This window comes from Rhinolophus sinicus, chromosome 15 (assembly GCF_057876585.1).
Source record: "Rhinolophus sinicus isolate RSI-liver-muscle chromosome 15, RSI-T2T, whole genome shotgun sequence".
NCBI lineage: Eukaryota > Metazoa > Chordata > Mammalia > Chiroptera > Rhinolophidae > Rhinolophus > Rhinolophus sinicus.
In genome coordinates this window covers 51,626,346-51,646,552 of record NC_142515.1, presented here as the reverse complement: position 1 = coordinate 51,646,552, position 20,207 = coordinate 51,626,346, and the positions used below count along the sequence as shown (strand labels likewise).

General features: G+C 35.2%; 1 protein-coding gene across 2 annotated transcripts in view; it reads right to left on the bottom strand.

The window, feature by feature from the left end:
• ADK (adenosine kinase) overlaps positions 1–20,207 on the bottom strand; it is a 447,994-nt gene that overhangs the window by 73,919 nt on the left and 353,868 nt on the right. For both annotated transcript variants that reach the window (XM_019745975.3, XM_019745976.3), the window contains exons 8-9: positions 10,313–10,348; positions 1,787–1,901 (exon numbers count right to left, since the gene is read on the bottom strand). In XM_019745975.3, coding sequence (XP_019601534.1) covers positions 1,787–1,901; positions 10,313–10,348 — 151 coding nt within the window. The remainder of the gene's footprint in view (positions 1–1,786; positions 1,902–10,312; positions 10,349–20,207) is intronic.

The window sequence follows — 20,207 nt, the reverse complement described above, 5'->3', positions numbered from 1 at the left end:
AGGTATATTTATTAAAATAAAAAACTATAAAAGGTACATTTTCATAGAAATAGGACAAACAATCCTAAACTTTACGTGGAATCACAAAAGACCCTGAAAAGCCAAAGCAATCTTGAAAAAGAAGAACAAGTTTGGAGGCATCTAATATAGATTTCAAACTATATCACAAGATATGGTAATCAAAACAGCACGATACTTGCATAAAAACAGACACGCAGAGATCAATGGAACAACACAGAAGACCCAGAAATAAACCCACACACATATGGTCAATTGATTTATGAAAAAGGAGCCATGAATATACACAATGATGAAAGAATAGTCTCTTCAATAAACGGTGGTGGGAAAAACTGGACAGCCATATAAAGAGTTTGAAACTGGGCCCCAATCTTACAACAAAAATCACCTCAAAATGGATTAAAGTCTTAAAAGTAAGACTTGAAACCATAAATCTCTTAAAAGAACAAATGGTGTGGGTTGGGGGGGGAAGTTCCCTGACATTGGTTTGGCAACGATTTGTGGTTTTTTTTTTATTTGACACCACAAAGAAAGGCCACAAAAGCAAAAATAAACAAGTGGGACTACATTAAACTAGAAAAAACTTCTGTACAGCAAAGGAAACCACCAACAAAATGAAAAGCCAATGTATGGAATGGGAGAAAATATTTGCAAATCATATGTCTGATAAGGGGCTACTATCTAAGATATATAAAGAACTCATACAACTCAATAACAACAAAAAATCCGATTAAAAATGAGAAACAGAAACTCATAGACACAGACAATAGTTTAGTGGTTACCAGAGGGTAAGGGGGGTGGGAGGTGGGAGATAAGGGTAAGGGGAATCAAATATATGGTGATGGAAGGAGAACTGACTCTGGGTGGTGAACACACAATGGGATTTATAGATGATGTAATACAGAATCGTACACCTGAAATCCATGTAATTTTACTAACAATTGTCCCAATAAATTAAAAAAAAATCCAATTAAAAAATGGACAGAGCTGAACGGACATTTTCCCAAAGAAGACATGCAAATGGCCAATAAATACATGCAAAGGTTGCTCAATAGCACTAACCATTAGGGAAATGCAAATCAAAGCCACAATGACATATCACCTCACACCTGTTCAGTGGCTATCATCAAAAAGACAAGAAATAAGTATTGGCAAGGACATAGAACCCTTGTGCACTGTTGGTGGAAATATAAATTTGTGCACCAAATATGGAAAACAGTATGGAGTTTCCTCAACAAATTAAAAATGGAACTACCATATGATCCAGCAATTCCAAGTCTGGGTATTTATTTGAAGGAAATGACAACACTAACTCAAAATGCCTGCACCCTCATGTTCACTGCAGCATTATTTACAATAGCCAAACTAAGTGGTCCATTTGATGGATGAATAGATAAAGAAAATGTGATACACACACACAAATGAAATACCATTCAGCCATAAAAAAGAAGGAAATCTTGCCATTTGCAACAATAGGGATGAAACTTGAGGGCATTATGCTAAGTGAAATAAGTCAGACAGAGAAGGACAAATAATGTATGATCTCACTTGCATGTGGAATCGAAAAAAACCCGATACTCATGATACAGAGAACAGATTGGTAGTTGCCAGTGGCAGTTTTGTGTGTGTGTGTGTGTATGTGTGTGTGTGAGCAAAATGAATAAAGGTGGTAAAAAGAAGAAAAAAAGGACATTGTTTTAAGCAAATTACAATAGAAAGAATTCAGAATTTTGTTATAAGTAGTTAATCACACAGTTTTCACATATACCTGTAGCCATTATAGTGTCTTCACTCCCTTGGGTGAAAATCACGACTCGCGGCCTCTTTGAGTTCACCTTTGGCAGAGCTTGTGTCCTTTTGGCTATCTCTTTAATGTCATCAGTCTATTAATAGAAAGAAAGAAAGAAAAAAAAAAAAAAACCTCAAAACTATATAATAAAGCAATTATTAGATTAAAGATTTAGCTTCTTATGTTCAAAATAAGAGTTATTATTTAAAAATTTTAACCACATACAAAAGTAAATAGAATAGTACAATAACCTTCAAGGAGTCCACCATCAAACTGTGGCCATTTTAAATTTATGATGTATCTTATTTCATCTACACCCTCATCCACCCACCTTTCATATTATTTTGAAGCAATTCCCAGATACTATATAATGTCATCTGTAAATGTTTTAGTATGTATCCCTGAAAGACAACTTAAACACAACCACATAACTATTATCATATTTTTAAAAATAAGCAATAATTTCTTAATATCAGCAAACATCCAGTTAGTTCTCAAATTTCCAATAAAAGATTTGTAAAAAGAAAAATACTGAATTATTTTAGCGGTTTACAGAGCATAATTATGCTGACTCCAGAAATAATGCAGTTGTTATCATGCCAAATTTTTCAAAGAACTAAAATGAAAGAGATACTAACCGTTTCCTACAGACTTTTTTAAAAGATAAAGTTAAAAAAAAGTACAAATTAATTCTAGAAACCCTGATGTTGTTATTCATATCACACAAGCCATGAAGTTTTATATCATAAATGTTCTTGACTTGAAGTCTAACTTCTAAGCTATTGGTAGGATTTTTAGAATCATGTTTTCAATGATTTTGGATAACTTGAAAATTCATGTCTGAAGTCAGTGGGCCTCTAAAACTGCCCACAGTTTGTGTTTGTTGGTTAGTACTTCTACTACTGTGCAAAGTCTCAAAAAGTTATGGAGAGGGAAACACATCCCAGAGGGGAAATGGATCTGTGTGGCATCAGGAAGTTAATTGGGATGACAATCGTTAGTAAATACTCATGTTGCTTGTTTCCTAAATACTTAATAAATTACAGAGGATGTATGAAGCTGAGCTTCTACTACACCTAACACGATCATTCCAGAGGACTGTTGCCTCTGAAAAGAATAGCCACTTGTAGTAGGCCATTGCTGCTGACCTTTCAAACATGCTGACTATTGCACTTTTGGTTGTTCATTTTAGAACAGAACTAAGCCCGCACTCGCATACAATGCCCTCAGTTTTGGAGAAATACTCTTAGAAATGACTAGTTAAAACAAAAAAAAAAGAAATTGTCACCCCACTAAATTTAATTAAAAAAAAAAAAAAGAGAAAAAACAGAAATGACTAGTCACAGATGAAAGGACCGAAAAATTGCCATATAATGACGTCTTCATTCTCTCAAATAAATGTATACATTTAATTAAAATGCCTCACATATATTCTCCCAACCTCCTTACCACACATATATTTTTACTACTGTAGGATTTTTGCTTATGATTGTGTACAGTTCATATTTAATAAAGATAAGAGGCAAACTCCAGGAATAGATTCACTTTATCATCTTGGGAGCAACATCTTATGCATGTACTGGATGCTTTTTAAATAGAGGTCTTTCTTCAAGGTGGTATAAGGAATAAATTAAGAATGAGATTCCACTATTATCTTCTACCAACTCTGTGGGAAGATATATTTTTTTATGGAGCTTTGGTCACCTAATCAAGGAAAACTTTCTTATGTCTCAAATTAAATCTTATAAAACTGGTAATTCAAGATTGAAACAAACTTCCCAAATATACAACATAAATCTTTGCAGATGGTTACACTTTATTCTATTTGTATCCACATCCACAATTCACACAAAACCTTTCTTTCCCTCCGGGATAACTGGCAGTGAATACCAAATCCAAATTTCTCATGTGCCTTCGGGAGGCATGCCTTTGCCTTCAGTAGTTGATCCCCATCTAGTATAAAAACTTTTCTTAAAACCTCACTTTTGTCTTCCCGAAGCTACGCACATATTTCTAGTTTGGCAGTCACCCCCGCCCCATGTCAGATTTCTTCCCCCTTATACCTGGGCTAACATATCTTAACAGAATGATGAAGTTACAAGGGATTTAGAGTATGACACACTTGGATTTATGTACCTTGAGCAGGTAAATAAAACTCTCTGAGGCTCCATTTCCTCATCTATGATACTAAGAAAAGATTTATGGTAAAAGATGTTGGGAGAGAAGTATGCTAAAATTAGTGGGCAAAAACTTGAAGATAATCAGGGTATCTGCATAGTCCCAAAGTACAAGTATCTCCTCCTAAGATACTCATTCATTACAAAAGGAATAATAAGAAAGTTAACAGGTGTCACTTGACCTCCGTGATCAAATTTAGTGATGTTAAAATTTAGTGGGAGAAATAGGATATTTGCATAGTCCTACAATATCGCCCCTAAGATATTTATTAACTACACTGGGAAATTAGTAACTTGACAGAGGATAAACTGCAAACACCGCCTTAACCCAGTGATCAAGGTGAACATCAGCAACAACAAGACATTGGGACATCTTGCATGTCCCTGATACGATGCACTGAGAAGGGCACATCACTTCTGTGGTATTTCTGGCAAAAATGCATACACTCAACTTAATTATGAGAAAATATCAGGCAAACCCAAATTGAGGGACATTCTACAAAATGACTGACAAGTACTCTTCAAAAGTATCAAGATCATGAACAAGGAAAGTGAGAAACTTGCAGATAGGAAGAGAGTAAAGAGACATGACAAACAAATGCAATGGATTCGATTCTGGAAGAGAAAAAGGAAATTAGAAGAAAAACTGGTGAAATCAGAATAAAGACCGAAGTTCAGTTATTGGTACTGTACCATCGTGAATTTCCTGGGTTTGATCACTATACCTTGGTTATGTAAGAGGTTAAGATTAGGGGAAGTTAAGAGAAAGGTATCTGGGAACTCGACTATTTTTGCGAATTTTCTAAGTCTAAAATGTTTAAAAATAAAAAGTTAATAGTAATTGTTGTGGGGATGAAGGAGGATAAGGTAACTGAAAGAGGTTAATGCAATGTTTAGTACATCCTAAGTACTTAATAAATATTAATATCTTTCTTCTAATGACAATCATTTTAATGACTGTCCCAAATTATCACATCCTGAGGTTGCCCGCGAATCTCCAGAAAGGGCCTCAAGAGTTTTCAGTACTGAGAATTCAATTGTGGTCTCCAATTAGGGAGGAGTAAAAGGAAAGGGGGAGAAGTAGAAGAAAGCTCATACAGTGTAGCTATAAGCCGTGTCTACGCTCTACAGTACTCATTAAATCTCAGCTACTCTAGGCAGGAGATACTATAACCACGTCTTCATGTTACAGATGAAGAAACTGAGTCATGGAGAGGTTAAGTAACTTCCCAAGGTCATAAACATACTAGTTGGTGAAGCCAGGTCCAGCACCCACTCCAGGGCTTATCCTCCTCACCACTATCCCAGGCGACCCACAGCTTATACGACTTCCATGAACTTGAGCAGTGTGCTTTCTGTCGTTATCATAAAACTATAGCATGTTCATCCTAAATCATTTTTCTGCCACATTCACAAGTCATTGCTGATCCTGTATTTAAGTTTGCTATTTTTTTTCTTAATTATTCTGGCTTGTGTTTTACCCTAGTGAATTTCAGTTTTTTTTCAATTTCAAGATACTTCTCATTTTCCAAGGTCATTTGGAAATCTAATCTCCTCTGCCAACACATTAGAATGTGAAAGAGAAAGACATGTAGTTTATATAGTAAAGAGGAGTGGACTTAGAGAGCTGAGCTCTGGTTCCGGCTCCATTATGTATTAGCTGTGTGACCTTGCACAAGTCACGTAGCCTACTTTTTTTTATCTGTTGAACTGACATGGCAATACTTGCCCTACCTACCCTCAAAGGTTTGTGTGAATATTAAATGTTGAAAAACTATGAAGCATTTCATAAATGTCAAATCATGCTTTTATTGTCACTGGTGATCACACATCTTAAATTCAGCATTGTCTTCCATATGAAAGGATATTCTCTCTTCCATTTTTAACAAGTTGGTGATGCAAATGTGAAACAATGCTATCCAGCCCATCTACCCCTACAGAATACCAGCTGTGGTGCCCCACTGAACCATGCTATACTGTTTTGTTTTCCAAAACGAAACTCCCATCATAATTATGATGTGCATGTGATGTGTCACTCCAGTCTTATCGCATACTCCCTTCCTGCTCAGTCACTCTGTTCCAGTCACACTGGCTTTCTGTCAGTTCTGGGAGTACATTGTACATCATGCGCCTCCATGTTTGGAGGCCTTTGTACTCTTGTTCCCTTTGCTTGAAATTTGTTTCCCTGTTTGCTTGTTTTGCTTTTTTTCTGTCATGGCTAGTTACTTCCTCATAGAGTTATTACATGACCATCGTATCCAAAATAGGAACCCCTCCCACGTTCTCTTTCCTAGTACACTCTCTGGTCATTTCAATTAGGTCTTCAGGGTCTATCAAAGCGTGAGGTCATAACTAATACACAGTAAATACACTTTTGAATGAATAAATGATTAAATGAAGAGAATTAGAAGACTATCTCGCCTGTGTCCCTTAATCTAACTGTTTTAAAACTGTCCTCTAAGCAGCACGGTGCTCTCTTAGCCAGTAGGACCTCACTTAGTATCTTAGTGACAGAAAGTCGGGCTGATAGTCACTGCATTCTTTACGTTTGTGAGGAACACAGGAACCTCAGAAAAATCTGGCAGAATTCTTTGGGAATCGACAGGTCCTGAATATGCTCTGTGGACTTTCTATCTAGGGCTGATCAACCTCTCCTTGATGGTGCAGACGTTTCTATCTGCACTGTCCATGATGGTAGTTCCTACCTTCAGCAGCTATAGTGCACTTGTGAGACTGAGGAACTGAATTTCAAATTGTACTTAATTTTAATTTAAATAGCCACATGTGGCCAGTGGATGCCATATTGGATAGCATAATTCAATACTTCTGTCTCTTAGTGTTATAAGATGATAGAGTCATTATTGGTCAGAGAAAGACAAGTTTGCGATCCTCTGGGTGGAAAATGGCAAAGGAGTTTGTTCTATAGTCAGAAGTATTATATCTTAGACATATAAAACAAGGAAATTAAAATGTGTTGCTCGGAGTGAAAAGGAATAAATGATCCAGTAGAGATCAAATGATGAATTGTCTTCATCACTTGGCATATACTCTATTGCACAGAGAATGAGAATACAAAAAATATTTATATTTAGGTTTTGGAAGTATTTTCTTCACTTTAATTTAAACCAATTTTTAATATAGCTTTTAAAAGGCTTCATAATGAAACATGCTTTTTAAGTACCTTATTTTTATTTAGTTACCAAAAATACAAACCTTTAATCAGTTCAGTTCAAGATAAGGTCGATTTAAAAACACATTGCAGTCTGAACTGATTTTCCAGAATAATAAAAGGCCTCATGAAACTTTTTTATCCCAAGAATTGTCATTTTAAATTCTTAACAGGTCTGTCATTTAAATCAGGCACTATGCAATTTTCTATCACCTATATATATATATATATAAAAATCCTCTCTTCTGCTTTGTGCTCTGCCCAGCTTCAGTTTTTATCTCATTTTCCAGTGCCCTCCTAAGCTGCCTCTTCTTACTGAAAATTGCCCAATTCATTTTAAAGATTAAAGGTTTTTTTAAAAGAAAGATTATCTAAAATTTGCAGAGAAGCTAACGAGGATATCATAAACAATGCCACAGAGGGTACTTCCTGATGAATAAACACTGGTTATTTTTAGAGGCATCTGGATTGGTCTATTAGCAGACAGATCACTAGTGGCAATACTCAGTGGCTTTGGGAAATGATTGGGATTTAAAACAGAAAATGAGGGTAGGACAGCGGAGCTGGTGGGAAGAAAAAAATGCTCACCTTTCCTTTCTTTTAAATCTTTTCAATTTCTTCCTTTCATTCATGCCCCAAATTTAGAGATAAAATTTAAGTTGGGAGTGACAAAATGTAGATTTTGTCTAGTTCATCACACTAGACTTGAGAACACTGACACCCTTCCATAGGCCTTGAATGGTTAAGATAAAGGGATTTATTTTTGTTTGATTCTTTTTTTTTTTTTAAAGGAGGGCACACAGCTCACAGTGTGGCCCATGAGGGGATCGAACCGGCAACCTTGGTGTTAGTGGCACCACGCTCTAACCAACTGAGCTAATCGGCCACCCCTTTGTTTGATTCTTTAGAATACTAAGTTTCAAACTTATGTTTTCATACAACTGTCTAATGAACTAAAACAAACAAAAGAACAGTGGCATTTAAAAATCACTGATTTTCTGTAGATATCAGTCCATGCTTGGATTATATTTTATTAACAATATTTACTTGAGGCTATTCTACTCATGGCTCTTATATATTCTGCCAGGTTTATAATACTTAGGGACCCCAGGAAGGGCAACATCAAGACACTGTGCGCTTTATGCAATCTAACAGATCACTGTCAACATCACCAACAGAAGAGTTTTGCTATGTCAGGAGGTAATAAGGTATACTATTATAACCATCACCACTTAGTTTATATGCTATCATCAATTATGGCAGATTTATGGTAAAAATAAATTCTAGAATCAATAAGGAAAAATTAATGGAAAGGTTAATATGGTGCTGGTTAGTAGAAAATAGAAAAAGTAGTTTGTTACTAAGGCTGAATTTAAACCAGGCACACTCAAAGCATGTAGCTCAATGGGAAATAAAAGTATGAATTAGTCAGTCTTAATAAACTATTTAAAAAAATTATTATCTAGTACTACAGAATCATGATCACTTGTTATGTAATATGTTATATTTCTAAGCATTTACAAAATTGGTTACTTTCTAGAGCCAAATTACATTTTTTTATGTTAGCACAGAAAATAGGATACAAATTTATGTTCTATAAGCTTTTATCTGTGGAGAATTTTTGATGTAACAACAGAGAATATCAATACTAAAATTTAATGTCAGCGAAACTTTAAAACATGACTGAAAAAATGTACTTATATTTTCATGATCAAAACACTGTCTTTTAAATTGAATATCACCTTGATTATATTTAGTCCTGTACCTCAACTGCCAGTTTCGGAAATTACAAAGCAAAACTTAAATTAGATAAATAAGCACTTGGAAATCTTTATTTCTTCTACATGTGACTCAACCCTATATTCATGAGAATACATACAGTAAAAAAGAAGAAAATTCCTAAGAAATTATCATAGTTTCCAAAAAGTAAGTATTACGAGGCAAGGTTTCCTACCCTGATATGTTTTTGTCATAGGATCTTGAGAATAGAATACCACATGTTCACTGTCTTTCTCCAAGAAGAAGAAGCTCCGTGGTTGTCAAGTCCCATGACAGAGATAACATGCACGTGTATTACTTTGTTGTTCGATAATGAATCTGCCTTTAGTATATTTAATTAGTTGCATCACAATTCATACACCTTTCTCTAAAGAGTTCAAAGAGAGCTTGCTAATACATCCAATCAATGCTCATAGCTTCTCTAGATGGTAGACAATACTGAGTAGGGAAATAAAAAGTTTCTATATTCAGCCTAGTGAGATTACATTTTTAAAAATTACTATGTACAACACACCAAGCTGAGGTATATATAGAACACAGCATTCTACATACTTCTGGCTCAATAAATATGATAATCATAAAAATCATAAACTCAGCTAATTCTGTCAATTAATCTGGGTTCAGTGTTTTCTAACAATCAATTGGAAGACGATATTCTATAGATAAAACCAGGGTCTTATGCGTTATCTCAATTTTGCCAACAAAAACCACATGGAGTTTTGATTTTTCACAGAATTACACTTTTATCAGAAAAACAGAATCAGGACCTGGAAATTAAAGCCAATTATCGATATTTAGTTTCAGAAAATTTATGTTTTAATACTGTCTCCCTTCACTGAAAAAAAAAAAGATTCAAATAGGAAGTTTATATGAGCAGGATTTAAATTAATCAGTTCCTAACAATTGTTAAGTACAACCTTTTGGAAATTAATTTGCATAATGATAATCTACATGTGGTAAGGTTGAAATTATTTAAACGACATTGTATTTCACTATTTAGTCTTGCTCCACCACTGCTTTAGCAGTGAATCCTTATGAAATGTAATGCAGCTAATGAGGTAGCTTTTTAACTGAACAAACTGACAGGCCCCATATCTGCAGAGGCAGCTTGAAACCGTGCCCAACCTCTTGGCTTCCCAAGAGGCTTTTCAAAATTCAATAAATAACATCTGTAGGCGATGTTGGGTGCAGACCTAGCAGAGTGCGTCATAACACTGTGCTAGCAGAACAAAGAAACCATGACGACTGCCAAGTTTCCATGGCAACTGCTGCGAGGCTCTGAGAGTATAATAGCACATCAATCACTGTCCAAAAGAACTTCATTATCAGCTAGAAAAAACCTTTAGGATCTGTTTAGTGTGCAATTGTGGGTTAACTCACCTCAAAGCCTTGCTCTCTAGCAAAAGTGGCAGCTTCCTGAAATAAAAAAAAAGAACATACAGTTAATTATAAAGTGCTAGGTAATGAAGAAATAATCCATTTTGAAACTCATTCCAACAGTCTTCTTTTTACACAATTATCTCAATATACCCACATAGTTCAATTTTTATGCTTACACCAGAAAGGATTTTTTTCCCCTTGGCATAAAAAAAAAAAAAAAAAAAAAGGGCAGCATAATGTCAACACACTTCACAAGTTGGAATAAAGAAGATGTAGTGCATGTTTTTACTGTAGCTGTCACAGTGAGTTCAGGTGTTTTGACCCCAACAAAGAAAGACAATCATTTGAAAACTAGGGAACATGCTGGTGTTATGTTTTTAATTAAAACAATCTTTCAGAAAGCTCTTCTATAGAGAAGAATGTCTGCTAGTAAATGTATAGATTCAGAAAAATCACCATTTTGTAATCTCTAATGAAATTTATTCAGGCAAGGATCATCAATGGATGTTAAATTCATCAGGTGAAAAGATGATGGGGAACTGGGTATTCCACAGAATCAAAATATCACAGATTACATGCTGGTCACAGGGAGCCAAGTATAACTTTATAATGGAAGGATCAAGCTGTCATCACCTTCACCCAGCAATCGATCCTGTCATTGATTATCATTAATAGTGGGATCACCAAATATTCTGTGCCTTCTTTTATGATGCAGTCTAAAGGACACAGCATCTCCTATAAAGTTTTCTGACCCAAAATTTAAAAAATGAATTAATCAAAACTTGAATTCAAGAACTTGCAGTCTACAGGAAACACAGAGGATAGGAGGACAAGTTCAACAACACACTGAGAAAACAAATGGACAAACCCAAAAGGTAGGATAGTCTACAAGATAGGTAGCTTGGTCTCTTCGATAAGTCAATGTTATGATAAAGTGGGGAGGGGAAAAATGACCAAAGGCAATGTACACACCTTAACTGGATCCTGTTTTGAACAAACCAGCTATAAAAAAAACAACATTTTGGAGACAACTGGAGAAATTTGAATATGAAATGGGAATTAGATAATATTAAAAATTATAGATTTGTTAAAAAAGTCCTCAATTTTTAGGGTTAATCATGAAATATTTAGGGATAAAATGGCATGATATATGTAATATACTTTAGAATTCTTTTTTAAAAAGTGATTAAGCAAAAATGGCAAAATGTTAACTATTAAATGTAGATGTATTCAGTATTTCTACTTTGTCTGTTTGAAAATTATTATAACAAACAGTCCAAACAAACCCCTATTTGTCTTTGATATAAGATGACAGGGTAATAAAAGTTGAACATAAAAAAATATAGTTAATCATTTTAATATACAATGTTTTTCTACGTATTAAATATCTTAACGGTACAATATGATGACCATTATTATATACCCTAATGCCCTTATAACAGGCTATCAAATGACAAAAACACATCCGTGCAACCAAATCCTTTCCCTTTCTTTACTCTTTGCTTTGTGCACATATTTTAATTTCAGGACTGATACAGAAAATGGAGGCAATATTACTTTTCAACTCCACTTCTCTCTTGCAAATGAAAAAAACTGCAGACAACTGTCAAGAGCCTCTACATCTTAACTTACATTCCTCCAAAATTATCTTTGCCAAGAGATATTAATAGAAGGATGGGATATGAGCCCGAGTAGTGAGCAGATCCAACTCAACTAAAACGACTGCTGCACCAAACCATGTAAGGCAGAAAGTACAGTCAATGTCTCCAGCACAAATTTGGGTCCGATCTATGTGAAAGAAAACACTGGGAAAGAAAGTATGTATGTACTTATGGTCAAATATACTAATAACATATAGATTTCAACAACCATTTTGAGGGTTTAAAAAGGTTGAAATAGATGATTACAGCTGAACACTGAAGTTACCAGAAAGTGATAAGCTGAAAGTACAATTCCTCAGGCTGTTCACTAGAGAAGCACAGATGCAAGCAAGGTTAGCCTCTTTGACAATTTACTTACAATAGAATTTGGTACACCATAGTCAATAATATTTGCTGACCTAGATGTCAAGGAAAAGGATACGGTTTAAAAGCTATCAGTGTAGTATTTTCCCAAGCTGTCCAATCCAAGAATTAACCAAGCCAATTCTTTTATGAAAAAGATAACTGAAAAGCTCTGCTAGAACTACTTATTTATATAGAACTTCCAGAGGCATGAAAGAACCCCAGAGGCCCTATAAGACCAAGTTCATATGAAGAATCTGTATGATTAAAACTGCACGAAGACACAAAAACTCAAAATTCACATACAGTAGTTATATTGCTTTTTTTGATGTCCAGTTTTGCTCATACAAATTTAAGAGGCAATTAACTGTGATCTGGTGTGGTATAGTAGAAGTGACTAATTACAAGACATGCATACAAATGTCAGGTCACTATTCTTAAGGAAACCAGGCCCTAGGATACTTCTCCATCTGCAAACTATTCCAAGTGCCAACATATTTCTGACCGAGGAAGGACATGCTGAAGAAAAGGCAACTCCATTTTCTAGCTTAGCGCCCCCTCCCACAGTTTGCAGAGCTGTGCCTTATCAATGAAAAGCTAAGCACTTGTTCCAAGGCTTAAAGAGATCTTATCTCCCAACTTCCTCCCACCTTCCTTTGATCTTGGACTGGTGCCCCCAGTCACTCCATTAGAGAAGGCAGATGGCTCACATCACCGCAGACTTTCCCACCGCTCACCTCTGATCTGAAGGTGTCTGTAGATACATTGACGGAAAAACATTTATTTTTCCCTCTCAGCAAAACAAATAAAACAACACAAGGGGAACAGGTTGACCCAGTAAGAATTTTAAGCAGAATTTTAGTCCTCAGATTCAATGCGTGGAGGGACAGAAAAGAAAGGCATTAAGTCAGAAAGGAGGGAAGAAAACAGGGGCATAGGTGGTAGGCGGAAGAGTAAGGCACATTCCAAATATCAGGGGTAATTTCAAGTGAACTAACTGATCACACTAAATTGAAATGGACTTTTTAGTGTGCCTTTGCAGCAAAAGTGAGAAAAGAAAACAAGCAAGTCCCCATCTGTGCTGCCCCAGGGCGCCACGTACTGAGTTTCACAAATCTAATGAAGCAGTCAGGTTAAAATCCAGCCTCAGAGTGGATGTGACATGTGGAGAACAGCTAGGTTAGAATAGAGAAGCAGGGCGGTTCCTAATGCAGGTGATTATCCATGTGATAATCATTATATTTACAGGCTTTCCATTTTAGATCTGACATCAAAAATCACAAAGAAGGAGGGATTAAGGAAATAAACAACCGACACAGAGGCTTTCCTGCTCCCTTGAGAGTGTAGCACTTTCATTCATGCATGACAAGCAACAAAAGCAAAATCAAACAGGCCAGGAAAGAGTATTTCTGAGAAGGCTGGATTTCACATTAACACTTCTTTCCATTTTGATAACTTTCACTATTATCCAGCTTCTCAGGCAGGTCACCTTCTCAGAATCAGTTCCCATTGTTGCCTATGCTGTAATACAGGATCATTTTTGGTTTACAATGAATGATACTCACATAATATGTCTTTTACAATAACAAAGTCATTTTTTCCTTCCTGGAATTGAGTGTTGTGAATAAAATGACTTATAATTAAAGTCTTAGACTCTCATCTACACCACGCTATTTCAGATTTGCAGTAGGCTTACTGCTTTGCCAACCAGGCTAAAAGGGTGCTAGTGAAACAAGATAGTATAGTTTTTTGAGTGGAGGTTTTAAAAAAAAAAAGAAGCTAAAATTTATGGTTAATGAACTATGGAATACTTACATTAAGAAGTATTTAAAGCAAGCCACTCTTAAAAAGCACGTCCTCAGATATACAGGAAGGAAAGGAGAAACTCAAGTGCTTGTTTGTATATATGTATGGAAGACAACTATTTCCTTTATAATAGTTTCCCCCTTATCCACAGTTTAGCTCTCTGTGACAGTTACGTGTGATCAGTGGTGGTCCAAAAATATTACATGGAAAATTCCAGAATTAAACAATTCATAAGTGTTAAATTGAGCACTGTTCTGAGAGCAGTGTGATAAAATCTTGCTCCGTCCCACCCAAATGTGAATCGTTCCTTTGTCCAGCTTATTGACAGTGTATACACTACCTGCTCATTAATTACCTGGTTGTCATTTTGGGTATCAGATCAACTGCCACAGTATCACACCACTTGCATTTAAGTAACCCTTATTTCACTTAATAATGCCACAATCACATAACTGTTATTACAGTAATATTATAATTGTTCTATTTTATAATTAGTTATTGTTGTTAATCACTTACTGAGCCTAATTTACAAATCAAATTTGTCAGAGGTATGTATGTATAGGAAAAAACATACCATGTTTCCCTGAAAATAAGACCTAACAGGAAAATAAGCCCTAGCATGATTTTTCAGGATGACATCCCCTGAACATAAGCCCTAATGCACCTTTTAGAGCAAAAATTAATATAAGACCGGTCTTATTTTCGGGGAAACACGGCAGTATATATTACGTAGTATATACGCCTGATCTTATCCATGGTTTCAGGCATCAACTGGGGGTCTTGGAACATATCTCCCACAGATAAGGGGAAAAGACTGCATTCAACTGAGGAGGAAACTGTTTTCTCTGCATTTCGTCTGATAACACCCCAGTTTTAATTTATAAAGTAGAATTATCTGTAATCAATATTGAACTAAAACTGCAACATCCATATTCTTATTTCAATTCTAATTATTTGTTATTAGTTATATAGAAATACAAATGATCTGTATATTGCTTTGCATCCTGGATTGCAACATTTACTTATTAGTTGTAGGAGCTATTATTTTGCTTCTGTCAAGAAAGGTAGTTTTCTATGTTCCTGCTAACCATATCATGTTATTTTGAGAAGTTAGCAAATGCCTTTAAAAAAAAAAAAATCACCTATCTTATTTCCAGAGTAATCCGAAGGGTATAAGAACCGCCACTACCATAGCTCATAACTCTTGCCCTCCTACTTCTATATGTTATACCACTCTACTCTTTAATCTCAGACATGAGGGTTTCTGAGCATAGGCTAAATCTTCATGGACTAAAACAAAAAGGGAGAAGGTCCAACTTAGGACCAAAGAAAGGTAACTTTTGACTACCACAGAAAGCAATCCATTCATCCAAAACAAAGTACTTTTTCTCCAATGCAAAGAGGAAACAGAAAATTCTTTGGGAACCCCCATGGTCCTCACTCAAGTCATACAAGTCCAGAGCTCTGGGAAAAGCCAAGGGAGAATGGAGCCACCAAAACAATTCTGTTTTACTCTGTTTGTTCATCTCTGTACCCAATAGCTTTTAACCCCCTAAGTATAGTTAATTTCAGATAACAGATACTGTTGTTTTACAGGTATATCACTGCTACAGCTATTGCAGCCCTTATAATGGCATTAGACTTTGACTCAATAATATTTGAAACAATACTGTAAATCGTAAATGGCGTGGTACAGATGAGAGTCTAAGACAGAATGTTATTTGTCTGTCTGTCTATAAATCTATGTATAAAAATCTCTATAAAATAAAACTCATGTATTTGTATGCATTGAGATGCATAATACTCTCTTTGAAAGGCTTTAAATGCAAGATAGTACCGTTCGGGAGGCAGTTACAGGCAAATGGGAAGACTACAGGGCTTAGAATCAGAAGACCTAACTAAAGGTCACAATTTTACAGCTACTCTGTTATGTAATCTTGAGCAAGTCACTCAATATAACAGTTTATGTCAATGAAATTGAGGCTGACAATACCTATTTCACTGGATTGTTGCTAGGAATAAATGAAATATTGGATGTGAAACTATAAAATCATTTTGCCTATTGAATTCAAGTTCTAGGTAAGATCTCGGGATAGTTTAAGCAAATGAGTTCCAGAGCACCCAGAGTATATTCAATGATTTGTCCTATACATGCATCATATGTATAGCAGGCAGCCTCCAGCTTGGCTCCCAATGATCCCTGACTGCTAGTATTCAAATCCTTAGACAATTCCCTCCCCCTGAGTGTGGACTAGACCTAGTGACTTGCTTCTAACAAATATATGACAAAAGTGATTAGAATGTTTTATTCAACCGTCCTCTTGCTCACATGCTCTCTTTCAGTTCTCACTCTAGGGGAAATAAACTGCCATGTTGTGAGTACTCCTCCAGCCCTCTGAAGAGGCCCATAACTAACAACCATAACAATCTGACACTTGCCAATAGTCATGTGAGTGAGTTTGGAAGTGGATCCTCTCTCAGCAGGGATATGACTACAGCCTGGCTGACATCTTGATTACAGCCTTGTGATAGACTGAGTCAGAGGCACCAAGCTAAGCTGTGCCTGGATTCCCTATTCACATTTTATACGTGAGGAACCAAAGTCTTAGAGAGGTTAAGTAACATGGCCAAATTCAGATATTTTCTCATTCATATTATGTTAATCCTTAAAAAACATTCTCACAAAATCAAAGCAAGCATGGTCAACAGATCAATCACAGGGTGAGCAAGATATTGAAAGATAATTTAGATGCATACTATCTAAGTGTTTTGTATAATTGATTATGGGTAATCATTTCTTCAACATAGATATGTTGTCTGGGATATATTATCTTTTGCACAAAATTCACTTTTTTTGGCTTCAAGTTTAGTTTTAGTTTACTATGTCTTTTGTTATTCTGAAGCAATGGTTACCTGAGATCAGAAAGTAAGATATTTAAGTAGTGCTAGAATCTCTGGGTGAGAAAAATATTATTGAGTCAATGTCTAATACCATTATAAGGCCTGCAACAGCTGTAGCAGTGATATACCTCTAAGTCATGCTGATATTTAATGATAAAGAACTACCTGCTGTTTATTTCTTTTCACACAGTTTACCATAAAAGATGTAGCTTAAGCCTCTAAATATTTCTTCATGCTGTCTTTCAGACTAAGAATTAGCTTTTCTTTATGCTCTCTACAAAACCATTTATATGATTTCTTATGAGACTGCATTAGTGTTATACTATTTTTAATATCATACTATTTCTGATGAGGAAAAGTTTTTAATTTGTAAATAATGTAAATGAAGACCAGAGAAAATCATTAACTCAAATATGAGCCTGGGAACCCCTTTTAAAGCAAGTTTCATTCACGAAAATATCTGTACTGGCTTTTCCAAGGAATATAACATACAACTTTTTGGAGATTTTCAATCTGTGCTGTGACATTTATTACCATATGCTTCCTGTCTGCAGAATACTGAATAGAAATATTATTTAACATTTATTGAGTGCCAAAAAAATCTGTGGGGCAATGTATAAGCTATAAAGACACTCATGGCCCCTATCCAATAGGTTTATAATAAAAATTAGATAGACAGTACATAAATTATACCTCAATAAACACGACTGAAAAAAACATTAGGCAGCCAAAACACAAGCCAAAAAAATTAGGTTTAGTTTAGAATGTATTTAATCCTTTCACATAGTGATTTATTAGCTGACATGTCTATTCTAGGAAGGAGAGTTGTTCATTCCCACCTTTAAGCATATTTAATAGTGGTAACTAAAGGAAAACAAAGTTAGGAAAAGTAGTTCATTAAAATTTGACTGATTAGTTATTTGGGCTAACTTCTAGAACCCAAGTTTTTCTGTTACTGAAAAAAGATGATAGTATAAGAAAATTCTCAGGGTAGTAGGCCTTTTATTGGGTATTTTGTTTACATTTTCAATGAAATCACAAGTGATTGGCACAAAGGAGGTACTCAACAAATGTCAATTTTCTTTATCTCACTTGATTTTATTGATCATAAAAATCCCACAAAATAGGTATTTTTTTTTCAGTTTTTCACAAATGAAAATCTGAAGGTTCAGAGAGATTAAAGTATGTCCAACACCATATAACACGTAATTGTTAGAGCTAGCATTTGGATCTGAGGCTTTCTGAATGGTCTGTGCTGGTCAGTTACTGATGAGCTCTTTTAGCTTTTATATGCCAGAAAAAGTCTTTATTTCATTTTAAGTTTTGAGAGATATTTTTGCTGGGTATAGAATCCTAGGTTGGCAGTTTTTTCTTTCAGTGCTCTAAGGCTTACCTTGCAGTTTTTTCAGATGATAGAACTGTTGTCATTCTCATCTTTGTACCTCTGTATATAATGTGGTTTTTTAAAAAACTGGCTGCTTTTAAGACTTTTTTCCTTATCATTGATTTTATGCAATTTGATGATGTTCTTTGGTATAGTTTTTTTCCCTTGTTTCTTCTGCTTGTGATTTGTTGAGCATCTTGGATTTGTGGGTTCATAGATTTTTATCAAATTTGGAACATTTTTAGCCTTTATCATTTTAAATATTTTTGTTTTCCCTCCCCCCTCCCTCAAACTCTAAATATACATAACTGAAATGGTCACACTGTTTACTGTTTTTTTCTCTCAGTGCTTATTTTGAATAGCTTCCAGTATGTCTTCAAGATCACTAATTTACTATTTTTTTTCTTCTTCAGTGTCTAATCTCATTCAACACATTTTTCATCTTTAGATGTTAGATTTTACAAATAGATTCCATATCTCTCCTTAACAGGCTTATGCTTTCCTACACCTTCTTGAAATATAGAACATATTTAGAAATGCTAATCCTCGTCAACTGATTCTAACATCAGTGCCATTTTTGAATCCATTTTTATTGGTTGATGTTTTTCATTATTATGGGTTGTATTTTTCAGCTTCTTTGCATGCCTGATAATTTTTGACTGGATGCCAGATATACACTATTTTCTGTTTTTGCATCCTGGATCTTTTTTGTGTTTCTCTCTACACTTTTGAGGTTTATTCTAAAATTCAGTTAGGTTACCTGAAAATATTTTAATCCTTTCCAGGTTATTTTTAAGTTTTGTTTGGTGACACAGGAGTAGCCTTTACTCTAGAGCTAATTTGGAACCCTACTGATGTAAAATCTTGAGTGCTAAATAAAGTGTCCTATTTATGAGAGGTTTCTCCATTCTGGCTATTGAGCACATAAACTATTATCAGCTTTGTGTGAGTTTGGGAAATAGCCTGCCAAGGTGTTGGCTTTGAATAGTTTCCTCACATACATGTGCTGATCAGTATTCAGCTGAAGACTCCAGGGGACCCTCTGCACATATCTAGTGTGTGTGCTCTGTTTCTCTGTAGTTCTCTCTTCTCTGGTACTTTATCTTGCAAATTCTAACCACCTTGGCCCTCTTAAATTCTTAATTCTGTTTCAATTCAGTTGGACCAATGGGTTTGGAATCCTCCTTCCTGCACTGAAGACTGGCCACTCTGTTTAAGCAGGATGCTATGGTAATTGTAAGGATTCCCTCATCTGTTTCCCTTCTCTCAGGGATCAGCGTCCTGTGCTGCCTGTTGTCTAGTGACTGGAAACTGTTGTTTTATATATTTTGTCTGGTTTTACACTGTTTAAGGAAGAAAGATAAATCTGGCCCCTCTTACTTCATTACTTTCAGCAGAAGTTCAGTGTGGATCCATCTTAAAGTATAGATCCTAAACGATCCTGGCACATTCAACAAATCTCTATTTATTGGTTTAAAAAAAGCTTATCTATCAGGGTAAAGACATATTGACAATTTATCTTAAGCATCTCATACATTGCTTTTTACATCTTATTGTACAAAGGATATGGTTTCTTTATTTATAGCTGCTGCAATAAATCATAAACATGCTATTTTACCAGCAATCTATATTTGAAACCCTCTGAAGAATAACTCTACTCAGTTCTAAACCCTCTCGTATTTTATATATCGTACATTTTTGTCATTTTTCTCGTGTTTTATCTTACCAACTAGAAAGCACTAGAAAGCCAAACAAAATTAAAAAATCTTTCCTTTTTTTCTGGTCCTTTCTTTGAACAAAC